Source organism: Nematolebias whitei, chromosome 22 (assembly GCF_014905685.2).
Source record: "Nematolebias whitei isolate Nwh7 chromosome 22, NemWhi1, whole genome shotgun sequence".
Lineage (NCBI taxonomy): Eukaryota > Metazoa > Chordata > Actinopteri > Cyprinodontiformes > Rivulidae > Nematolebias > Nematolebias whitei.
The window spans coordinates 11,352,752-11,365,649 of record NC_056519.1 but is presented as its reverse complement, the minus strand read 5'-3'; the positions used below and the strand labels follow the sequence as shown (position 1 = coordinate 11,365,649).

Here is a 12,898-nt window from a genome sequence, read left to right as displayed (position 1 = left end):
GAGGGTAGCAGACCTGAAAAGGAGATTCTCCCTGTGGGGATTAATAAAGTATCACATTATCATTTGAAAGCAGCTGATTGTATCTTCGTCAGTCTACGTTTCGTCCTGCAGACCTTTTCTGCAGGAATACAACCCCGTCTTGTGTATCTGTCGGGACAAAGTCTGCACACCAAATGTCAAACGATAAGAACCAATCAGTGGTCCTGTGGACCTCCCACTCTGCTTCTTATTTAATGAATAAATTGCAGCTGTACGAGCTACAGTTTATTCTTCTAACCCAACACACGTTTTCACATTATCAAAGGCATATGCTAAATATTACTTTTTGAGTTGTAATGATGAACGCTGTTTTTTTTCTTGTTTAGGATTTGAGCATTGCAAGACCCAATTTCCCAACAAGTTGGTGTGCAATGGTAGGCCAGCTCAGGAACTTATAAACCCCAAACATTGATATTGTGTCTTTTTTTTATTATTATTGTCCCCGTGGTCAACGATCCCTCTTGGCTGGCCTTTATCCCCAAATCCCCACGGACAGTCAGGAGAATGCCTAAATGCTCTGAATGATGGCGAGGAATGCTAAAAGGAGTGTGTGGGGGAGTAAGGAGGGGGTGAAAGGGGAAGGGGGGGTCTAGGATCTGGTATGCATGACTGAACAAAAGGAGAAAGAGGAGGGAAAAATACATGAAAACCTGCCTTGCTAACTTCTAAAGACGGACAATGGCCCCTGACTGGCCTGGCAAACCCTGTGTGTCACTTCATATACAGGACATGTCCTGATGGAAAGCAGATGAAGACACCCCCCACCCCACCACCACCACCCCACTCCAACTTTTAGATCCCATTACTGTGCACATGGAGCGGACGCAGCTCGACAATATGTGAAGCACAACAAAACCCACCAAATCTTTGTGAAATTCACTACAAAATCAGTTTTAAATTCGTTTTCACTTTTCTTTTAAAGAAGACGTTGATGATTAAAAAAAAAAAAATCAACAGGGCAGAGCAGCGTGCTATATAAACGCCACTGTGATAATTAATTACTCAGGCAGTGCAGCCAAATCAAGACAGCAAGCATCCATTTTGAGTCTCCTCATAAATAAATAAACAACAAATCGGATTTTTTTTTTTCCTCAAGCTGTTTTGATAAAGAAGACTGGACGGATCGGGGACAATAGTCCTAAATGTGTGGGTATTCAAACAAAAGATTTTAAAATAATCTTGTTAAATGTTCAGACTTCACGGTGACAACACAAACCACACAGCTCTTTTGTTCATTATATAAATATCTTTAATTGCTTTAACCGTAAGAATATAAAACAATTTAATTTGGGATTCTGCTTTTTTCTTTTACAAACACAATATACAGTACATCTTTTTATCATCAAACACACAGCTTGTTCAGCAGGACGCACATCCGTATATTCATTTTCTAGCAGGTCATTGCATTTTATTAAAATGCGCACACACTGGCGTCAGTGTGAGCGTGTGCATGTGTGTACAGCCTAAATCTGTGTGTGAAGTAAGGATGAGATGAGGGGGAGAAAAGCAAGACGCATTCTGCTTGTTGTAACTTGAGACGGGAGCGGGAGGAGGAAAATAATCGATTGTTTTTTATTCTAAGCATATCTCGAGATGGATTCAGGGATAATTTTTAATTCCATGGGGTTAAAAAAAACAGGGAGGATGGTGGAAAAACAAAAAATCCCTGCCCTAGTCGCTGTGCACCGATGAGAGCAACACAAACTGAGTCGGTATTAATGTGGGAAAACCAAACCATGACACAGACCCTGATTAATTTTCATCAATAAAGGGTAAGAGATAGAAATCACTTCAATTTGAAGTACTCTGAACAACATGCAGACATTTTATCTCCATCAGCATCCCTTATAAAAATACCTACAGCCTAATAATCCTGTAAGGACCTACATTATAGGTTCTCCTGCCAGGGTCATAATCGCCTTTTAAATGATCAAAAGAGGTTTAAAGTTGGACTTTATCCCTTAAAGAATGAAGGAAACAAACAATAAAAACCTTTTGAATCATAGCAGGTTTTATGAATTTTGCATAAAGCGGCATTCGCTTGTAATCTGACTGGATTTTGGAGCTTTTTAAGGGAAAATCCTTGCTGTTTACTGGGGTAAATTAACAAAAGGTAGTTTATATTGTGCACCGGTCTCCCTTTCTCTGCTTGCCGAAGGAGGGAGGGAGGGAAGGGCTGGGGGAGGGGGCAGACATAGTCCCTTTAGGCACATTTTCTACCAGTCTCTCATTCCCGGCTTTCTTTCTTTGTAACAGTAAACAACCTTTTTAAAAATAACCAACATACGAGGTAGCCAAATGTTTTCCAGGCGCGATGGCTGTGGCGGAGAGTGGTCGTCAAATCCAGACTCGTAGCAAAAATAAAATCTCACAAGTTTTATACCTATAGATGAAAACATTTGATTTCCAGTTTCCTGGAAGAGAGATGAAGTAGCCTCATAAGAAAACTAGATTAAGTTTGCCTTTCTACGTCAATCGAGTCCTCGATCCAATTTTGCGGGGTATTAAAACTTAATATCAAATCTAAACATTTAACAGGAACCCATAACAAAAGTTAATTGCTATCTATCAGGCGGATTAAATTATATCACGGATATAAATTTTAAACCCTGCAACAAAATAAAAGAAAATCTAGCCACATGGAGGAGGCAAGAAGGTTCTTCTTTTTTAATTAAGTGATGAAAAATCAACTTTTTAGCCCAACTTCCTGCTTTTGTGTTCCTTTTTCCAAACAGAAACCAAAAAATAAAATAAAATGAAAAAACACACAGACTCCTAAAACTCTTCCAATCACCTAACTTTCTCACTCTCCGTCATCTGCCAGAGTCCCAGGTTCAACACTTTAAGGCAGGGGAGCTGGGTGATCCTCTCCAGTCCCCTCTTGGTGATCTTGGTACATCCATACAGGTCGATGCCCACCAGCTGGGTCAGGTGGTCCGCTATGAGCTCCAGCCCTTTGTCTGTGATGCGCACGCACTGTCCAATGTTCAGGGTCCTCAGCTCGTGCATCTGCCTCACCATCCGGTTGATCCCGTCGTCAGAGATGTGACACGAGCACAGGGACAGGGACTTCAGCTGGTACAGCCCCTGAGCTATGTATGCAAGTGTCTGGTCCCCGATCTTGTCACAGAAAGAAACGTCGAGTCCAAAGAGCCTGAGAGTGCCCATGGCAAGGTGCATAGTCCCCGTGTCACTGATGTTGTCACAAGAGCGTAGGTTGAGGCTCCACAGGGAGGTCATGTGGGACAGGTGGATCATCCCAGCATCTGAGATCCCACCACAGAAGCTCAGGTTCAGCACCCGCAGCTTGGTCAGCCCCTTGGAAATATGTTTAAGTGACAGGTCTGTCAGTTTCTGACAGTCTTGGAGAGTCAGGTACTCCAGGTTTAAGCAGCCCTCTGCTGCACTACGGGTCATACCCGCCAAATGTCCAATTCCCACATCTGAGACATGCCTGCAGGACCTCAGATTAAGGCTCTTAAGTCTGTGGAGGCCCCACGCTATCAACAGAAGCCCAGTGTTGGTGATGTTGCTGCAGCCACCAAGCTCCAGCACCTCCAGGTTTTTCAGGTACTGGGCAATTCGGCCCAAGCTGGAATCCGTGATCTGCTTGCAAAGACTCAGGTTCAAAACCCTCAGCGATGGGATCTCTTGCACAAATGCGTGGCCCAGCCCGTTATCCGTCAGGTTGTAGCAGCCGGACAGATTAAGGGACTCGATGTTGGGCATCCCTTGGATGACATAGCTCAGGCTGCGGCGCAGAGACAGGATCTGGACCCTCCGGATGCCCCTGGCCTGAAGGCTTGGGAACAAGGATGGATTTGCCCGGCGGAGGTGCAGCTTGGCTTCGACCCCCCTCCACACCGACTTGTGGTAGGACGCATCCCTCCAAGCGATGCATACTTGGGCTACCCTGCCTTTGTCCCTCACGTCCAGATAACTGAAAATCATAGCCAAAATTTCCGGGAAGAGGCACGAAATGTGCGTCTCCATTGTTTTTCAAACCCCAGGCATATAAGAATCAATACTCCAAACCTCCAAGGGTGAAAAAAATGAACCCTCTTCAACACCTTAGGCTCTCAGGATTATGCAGAAGTATCAACAGTCCCAGTTATCTGCAAAAGTAGAAAGGAAAGAGTTGTGCGTTCCTCTCTTTTCCCCCTCACTGACAGAACTGTGCAAAAATCGATTCAACTCTTTTCCAGTGCCACGTGATCCGGTGTGGTTGCGCAGCAGGATTCAAATGTTTTTATAGGAGCAAAGATAAACAAAATAAAGCGTTTACTCCAGTTTCAACCCCACTATCTGCCAAAAAAGAGCAGGAAAGGGGGCAAAAGGAAGGAGGAGGAGGAGGAAAAGGCGTCTATCCGTCCCCCCTCTCTCAGACGACGCTTCCTTGTATTAGACCCACAAAAAGCCTTCCTCTCGCCGCCGAGCGGGGATCCAGACGGTCGTACATTTCAGAACGAGAGGAAAAAACAAAAAGCGGCACCCTCAACGCCGCCTGTTACAAAACGGCTCCATGACAGGGGAGCAGAAAAGACGAGAGTTGGGCTGTCTTTGTACAGAGTGAGAGGCAGAGAGGGGCGTCCTGGGCTCAAAGCCTTTGTCTGCTCTTTTCAAACCGACTTGGCAGGAACCCCAGCACTCCGGCTAAACAGGAGGGGTCGACGGAAGTGCAAATGTCTATCTGACCCGGTCAAACGCTCACTTCTTATATAATCACTGCGACATACGTTTTTTCAAATATGATTTATTGCATCTAAATGCTAATTTAGACATTGACAAAACGATAAAGTGAGGATTTAATCTTTGGTTCTTCCGGGTCACCCCTACCCCCTCCGTGTCACGCAGTTGGTACGTTCCGCCTCAGCTGGAACGGTGCGAACAGTTTCCCTTGGAAACCAACTTCTTACAATTCAGTTCACTTTGGGTTTTAACCCTTTAAGCGGACCACACAGCAAACTCGGTTAAAGCCACCAGGAGAAACCGTTTCTAGCCCACTTTTTGGTGTTGTAAAAAGGCAAGAGTAGCGTTGTCAAAGCAAGCCTCTTTGTTTCTCTCTGTTTTATCTTTTTCTCTCACTTTATAGCAAAACTAGAAAGTCACACTCCCAGCAACTATCAGCTGGCTTTTATTAACTGTGGTTGGTGATGCAGAATCAGACAAACACAACTCGCTTTTAAAACCTCTTAATTAGCTCAGACATGCTTTATTTGTGTGGTGTTTGGCACAGTGTTGCTAGACATTTAAGCCTATATTGTGTGTTTCTTTTTACACTCTTTACCAGTGAACAAGACAGCAGCTGAACAAGCAAACACTATGCAAACGATTCAGACTACATTTAGTGGGACAGCTCGTAAAAATAAGAACTTTTATATCTTGTCATTTATGAGGAACCACACACAGACCAAAACCTATAAAATACATCTGGCAACACTTGTTTTAATATTTGAATAAGCTTGGTCTCAGAGGATTGAAGTGAATGTATTAGCTTTATTTTTTAATGTATCAAACTTTGTACACAAAATTAAAGGCCAACAAATGCTTGAAGAACAGGGGTGCCATAAGTGGGGGGTGTGGGGGGGACAATAGCCACCCCTAAAACATTGATGGCCCCCACTCGTCCCCCTTGGCCTGTAGTTTTGTCCTCGAGTCCAAAGCTTTTGGTTGGTTTGCTATTTTTAATTTCCCCTAGCTATTTAGGATTAGTTAAAGTAAATTGTGTTTAGTGTATATCTTACAACCTTGTATACTGTTTCATTTTATACTTTGTATTCTTTTTTTTGCTATTTTTGGGTGTAACTGGGACCTTGGGTACACAATTTCGTTCCACCTCATGTATAATTTAAAAATAGTTAAAAAATAAATAAATAAAACTTTAAATTTGGTTTATTTTAATAAGAAAAACAGTCTGAAACCAATGATACGGGGTCTCACAAGTTTTTATATATAATATATATTTTATAAATATAAATTTAGGAATGTTTTGGTGGCCTTAGGATTGCGTCTCTGCTTTTTGCAGATGATGTGGTCTTATTGGCTTCATCAGATTGTGATCTACTGCTTTCGCTGGAGCGGTTCGCAGCCGAATGCGACCCGGCCGGGATGAAGATCAGTTCCTCCAAATCCGAAGCCATGGTCTTGAGCCGGAAAAGGGTAGAGTGCCCTCTCCGGGTCAGGGAGGAGGTCCTACCCCAAGTGGAGGAGTTCAAGTATCTTGGGGTCTTGTTCACGAATGAGGGAAAAATGGAGCGTGAGATCGATAGGCGGATAGGTGCAGCGTCTGCAGTGAAGCGGGCGCTGTACAGGTCTGTTGTGGTGAAGAGAGAGCTGAGTCAAAAGGCGAAGCTCTCAATTTACCGATCAATCTACGTTCCCACCCTCATCTATGGTCACGAGCTTTGGGTTGTGACCGAAAGAATGAGATCTCGGATACAAGCGGCCGAAATGAGTTTTCTCCGCAGGGTGTCTGGGCTCTCCCTTAGAGACAGGGTGAGAAGCTCGATCATCCGGGAGGGACTCAGAGTAGAGCCGCTGCTTCCCCACGTCGAGAGGAGCCAGTTGAGGTGGCTTGGGCATCTGTTTAGGATGCCTTCTGGACGCCTCCCTGGTGAGGTGTTCCGGACACGTCCCACCGGAAGGAGGCCCAGAGGAAGACCCAGGACACGCTGGAGGGACTATGTTTCTCGGCTGGCCTGGGAACGCCTCGGGATTCCCCCGGAAGAGCTGGACCAAGTGGCTGGGGAGAGGGAAGTCTGGGCCTCCCTACTTACTACCCCCGCGACCCGACCCCGGATAAGCGGAAGAAAATGGATGGATGGATGGATGGATGGATGAAATTTAGGAAAAGACAAGCTTCATTAAGTTAAGCAGTGACAGTGCTATTCGCAATAAGTAATGTCAATTGGAAAATAATAATAATAAAGTAGAATTGTGTGTATCAGATTCCCTAACTCCCATATTGCTGTATTTGTTAAATAACTTGTATAACAACAACATAAGCTTTAAAACAGATACTAGGCAATCAGTTCTTTGGGCATAAGTTGAGGATGACTCGGCTACAACTACACCAAATTTATCTTAATAAATGTAAAAATTGACTGAGTTATAGCTTTTTCTGTTTGCTTAAGGTTGCTTAGCTATGGTGGCCATCTTGAATGAAATTGATGTGCGTCAAATGAATACTTTCAATACACTGTGTGCAATATTTTGCCAGGATAGTTGACAAACGCGCACTCCATTAAAACCTTTGTTCTTTTGCCTTCAGCGGCTGTCTGATGGTATAAAGCTGAAAGACAACACCTCTGGGTCAAATATCAGTGTGCTCATGTGTATTCATATAAACTAGAACATATACATATCCACATAATTTCTACTTCTTTCTTTATACTACTCTTGTTAGAGGGGCAGAATTGGACAAACATGCCTTATACAGAGGCATGTAGTGTGGCAAGGAGGAGATAAGAAGCGCTGATGAGAAAATTAAATGACAAGCAACTGCAATCACTTAAAAAGAAAAGGGAGAGGAGCTGCAAAAACTGTTATCTTTAGGAGAACCAGGACAGTGCACAGCTGAGAACCACTCTGCTTTTGCTCTTTGCTGGTTGGGGATTTGTTCATATATGAATTGTTTAAAGAATCACAAAGGGGGGCTGGTGTGTAAAATTAAAGTCAATCGAGGCTTTTACAAAGTAAAATGTTTTGCCTATCAATACATCTCACATAAAGAATACAAAATGCATACACAATAATTCCAAAATTGAATTTCTTACACTAAATGTATTGCAACACAACTTCAAAAAGTGCGTACCACTTTACAATAAGGATCCCCTTATAGCTGGCTAATAAATAATTTATAGATGCATTATTAATTCCTCTATAAACACTTTATACATTTTAATAATTGTTTATTATGCATTAATTAAGGGTAACAGAGAAACAAAACTGACCAGTTTCTTGCCAAATAGTGAGTCAAATCTGTTCACCTTTATATTTCATCTAGAGTTGTTATATTAAACATTTCACACTAAGTTACTATTTTGTAAGCACAATAAGAATTTATAAACCTTTTTTTTAGGATATATTATTAGTTGTAGATACTGATATGTAGTGATAAAGTACAATATTATATGCTAAAGGAATAGGTTTACAAATGTGTGCTTACAAGGTGGTAACTTAGTCTGAAATTTTTAATATAACAATGAAATATAAAGGTGAACAGATTTGTCTCACTATTTGGCAGGAAACTGTTCAGTTTTGTCTCACTGTTACCCTTAATTAATGCATAATAAACAATTATTAATATTTATAAAGTGTTTATAGAGGAATTAATAACATATCTTTAAACTATTTATTAGCATCTATAAGGGGAGCCTTATTGTAAAGTGGTACCAAAAAGAGTTCTGTGAAAGATCAGAGTAGTTCAATTTTTTTTTAATAAATATAATTTTAAATATAAAACTGATTAAAGTACACTAATAAGTCTGTGGTGCCTAATATTATTTAAAAATAAATAAATAAATTGCCTTCTGTTTGGTTAAGAAGAAAAAATAAATGGATTTTAGAACCATAAATTAGCTCTGCATTTAGCACGTTTCTTATTTCAGTCAAGAAAGCCACAATCTGTGGAATTTATTATTCAACACAGGTTATTAATTTATCCACAATAATACTTTATATGCAAAAGAAATAAATGTATATAATTAAAGGCATGCTGTTCTTTATATAAATGCATATCACCCGCTGTCGTTCATGCCAGAGTTGTAGAATAAAATAATTTTATGAAGTGAGAAATAAGTTTTAGCCATTTTGGTCAAACCTTGTAAGGATGTCGTGTGATTTAATGTGATCTTGGGAGATCTTGGGAGATGTGGCACTTGAAATATATTTCCAGGATGACTCTCAGCTACTACCGTGTCATACGTCATCTCAGTCTCTAACAAAGCTGAGTAATCTGTGGTTGGTTTTGTGTTGGCTTATGAGGATTTACATGACTGATTCACAGCTGCTTTCTGACAGTTTGGGTCAAATCTATACAGCGGTTTGTGAGATATTTTGCTAACAAACAGGGTTGACACCAACAGGTATGCCAATGTTTTAAGCAAAGAGCTCATGTGATAAATAGCAGTCAATGTGTATGTTGTGGATAATGCTCAGCTACTACCACATCCAGTTTAAGCTCAATATGTGTAAAATTGCATGACTTTCAGATATTTTTGCTTCCTACGGTTAGTTGGCTGTGGCGACCATCTTGAATTGGGTTAGTTTGAAGAGTTAATCAGTTTTAGTGATTAAATTATGAAAATGTCATAAAATCTGTCCAGAAGTTCATGAGATTCTTGCTACCACGACTAATATGCACGTGTTTGCTTCATTTTTAGTTTTCAGCTACTTTTTTGCTAATTTTTAATTTTTTTTTTTTTTTTTTTACTTTTAGCAATTGTTTTGGTAAATTAAGCTTTTAGCTACTATTCTGCTAGTTTTCTTTTGTCTTGTTTTTGAGAGCAGGGAGGTGGTTATATGGTGTTTTTCATAAGAAAACCCAACTTTATTTTAAATAAAATACAACCGAAAAACAAACGTAAGAAAAACAACTACAGTATTTAATTTCAGAGTTATCCTAAAGCTTAGCTGACACCTACGTAAAGCATCAGACACTTCAGCTGAAGATACAAACAAACAGCACATTATTTAATTCAGTTTATTTATATAGCACCAAGTCACAACAGAAGTCGTCTCAGGGCACTGAACAGAAACATTCATATATAAAAATAATAATTGCTTTGAATTTACATGAAGGCGACAGTGGAAAGGAAAAACTCCCTCATGAGGACGAAACATTTAGCAGAACCAGGCTCAGGACAAGCGGCCATCTGCTTTGGCTGGTTGGGTTTGAGAGGAACTGGAAACAAAATCTAATTTACAGAACCATTTTTGATCAGATTATTTAAACCCTCTTTCTTTCCAGAATTTGCTTTATTTCCTTTAGTCTGTTCAGATTAGTGGATTTGATCACAGCTCTTTAATTTACTCACATCATTAGTTTTTTTTGAAGTATAGAAAATTTAAATATTCATATTCTGTTTTCTCCTTTTTCTCGGTTGTTCTTTCCCAGGTTAATAAAAACTATAAGTAATCCACGATTTACTTGTGTTCATAATATTGAGCTCAATTAAGTGTAGTTTTTATATTCTATTAATAAGCTCATAAGCCTATTTATAATCATTTGATGCTATTTTCAAGCTATCCTATTAATAGACTTCTATTATGGTGGGTCAGTTTATATTTGATGCGAATATCTGGATTAACTTCATTACAATGTTATGAGTGTAAGAACAAATTTCTGCTTATCAGAGATCCCATTTAGGAATGCAAAGCATCCAGAGAGTCTCCCTTTCCATTTAACTTATAGTCCGCAGCTTCATCAAGGACAAAAACAAAGCAGTTAACTGCACTGTCCCTCGTGGCTGCCAACACCTACGTCCTTGGTATTCAGGCGCCGAGTGCGTCATGCATTTTCAAAATAGCAGTCCTGACATGAATACCAAGCTTTCTAATGACAGAGCAAGCACCTTGAGTTGGAAACGGGGTGGCAGACTTCCTGCAGAATGTGGCTGAGCTGTGGTCAGGGCTGTTCTGCAGGACAAACCTGGAAGTTTAGACCCAACAAAAAAACTAGTCGAGTCAAAAACTACATGATATCTTGTTAAAGAACACTGATAAACTTCTGTATTAAAATTTGAACCATGTAGCCAGATTGAGGATTTTGATCTGCATTTCCTTTTCACTTCAGTTATAAGTGCAACACAATAATTACAGAAACGGTATATAAAGACATACTATGCCCATCCATCAATCCAAGCCTCTTCGTGTCTCTCTCTTGGTGGGAGTGCTAGCTGGGGCCAGTGGGTTTTCTAAGGGACAAATACTGAAAGAAGCGCACAGAGGCTGCTTGTGCAGCGTAGCTACTGATGTCGAAGCACCAAAAAAAAACACCTCTCTGTTTAACGTCCTCCTTTCTCAAGTATTAATTATTGATCGCTGCCAAATTTGCGAGGCGATAATATTTTTTGTTTTTGTGCTCGTGTGTGTATTTAGATGTAGCATTAGCCAAATATTTCTTAAATAACCGGACACATTTTTGTGAAACTCTCAAAGAAATCACTGGATCTATATTTACAGTTGGTTAACATCAGGAGTGAAGATGGCCACCACAGCCAACACACAAAAATGGCTATAGCGCAGGGAATCTTACAGATGCGGTGCTAAAATTTTGTGTGGTAATAGCTGAGAGTGATGCACAACAGACTCTGTCATGCGAGACGCTGCATTGGATTATTTGCACATAATATAATAATCAAACGGTTAATCTAATTTGATTTATGACACCATGGAAGGCGGCGGGCGATAAGCATTCCTTCTCGTATTCAGAGGCCCCTTAATTCTTACTCGTGCTCATATCTTTTTAGCCGCCGTGCTCGTGTGTATCTTTGTGCGTCTGTGTTTTGGTAATTCAGAGGAGGGCTCGAACAGGATAATTGCTCGCCTCGACAACAACGCGCTTCATCTTCACCCGCAGCCATCGCTGGTTGCCAAGGTTACACGAGCACGTGTCAACATGTTCCAACGAAGGTCGACACCTTCCTGAACGGATATTACCATTGCTCTGTAGATTCCCTTTCCTTCTAATGCCAACAGACGAACGGTGAAGTCTGCAGCGTGTGGAGGAGAGAACGGGGAGATACAATGACCCGAGTGCCCTGAGAGTGCACCCACACCTGCCAGCTCACTGTACACTGTACGCCATGAATCTTTAATGCTCCCTCAGGTGTTTCCTTGCTCCACCAGGGCTTCACCTATGCCTTATTGAAACTTGCTCCGTGTGTGCGCATGAGTTTGCTGCTGTGCATTATGACTCTAAAGTTCTCAGCTATTCTTATTATTAACTCTTTCACAGCTTTGTGATCATGCAGAAGCAGCTCAGTCTGAGATCATATTTTCAGACGTGGGTTTGTTTGTGTTTTATATGTGCTGTGAAGAACTGTCAGCTATTCTTGCACCAACATTTAGCTCAGCATCTGTCCAGTTGTGTAAATGTTTATGAAGCATTCACACTGTTGTGATCCATCTTTCTTCCGTACGTTTTTCAGCATCTTTCTCGTTCCACAATGTTTGTGCTATTTCAACAAATCATAAATCAAAACATTCAGCTCGTTCAGGAGAAGGGTGCTATGACTTTTGGTATTGGTGCAACTTTAGCGTTTTTAAATATTTAGCCTTTTCCGCCACTTTTTTTTTCTTATAGAAAATAAACTGAGCTCATTTGACATCCTTCAAATCTTTAGATGCGTTTACAACCTTTTACTGCTCTTTTCACATTTTGTTCTGGTTCAGCTTCTTTCAGCTTCCTTGAGCAAATTTAAACTTTTTTCAGCTACTTTCAGTTAATTTCAGCTGTTTTTTCAGCTGTTTTGTGCTCCTTTCATGATCTTTCTGCTAACTACGACATGTTTGTTCTTCTGACTTATTTCAGCTAATTTCAGCTTATTTATGTGTTTCAGCTTTTTATACTATTTCAACTACGATTTAGCTGTTTCTTGTTGATTTCAGCTTTTTTGAGATCATTTCCACCTTATGTGCTCATTTCTGCTTCTTTCAGCCGAATTGGGCAAACATATTATTTTTGCTTTCTTCTGATAATTTAAGCTTGTTCTACCTTTTCAGCTAGATTTTTAAAATTTTTAGCTAATTTCAGCTGTTTTCAGATACACCACAGTGCCTCAAATGCTGCTTGTGTGTCTACATATACATGTGTGTGTGTGTGTGTGTGTGTGTGTGTGTGTGTGTGTGTGTGTGT

General features: G+C 40.6%; 1 protein-coding gene across 1 annotated transcript; it reads right to left on the bottom strand.

The window, feature by feature from the left end:
- Nucleotides 1–2,619: 2,619 nt before the first annotated feature.
- On the bottom strand, nt 2,620–4,538 carry fbxl14b (F-box and leucine-rich repeat protein 14b). The gene has a single exon (XM_037696287.1). The coding sequence runs from the start codon at nt 4,030–4,032 to the stop codon at nt 2,830–2,832; it is 1,203 nt and encodes a 400-aa protein (XP_037552215.1). The 5' UTR covers nt 4,033–4,538; the 3' UTR covers nt 2,620–2,829.
- Nucleotides 4,539–12,898: the final 8,360 nt, after the last annotated feature.

Coding starts and splice junctions, on each gene's coding strand:
- fbxl14b (XM_037696287.1), bottom strand. CDS start 4,032: ATGGAGACGCACATTTCGTGCCTCTTCCCGGAAATTTTGGCTATGATT.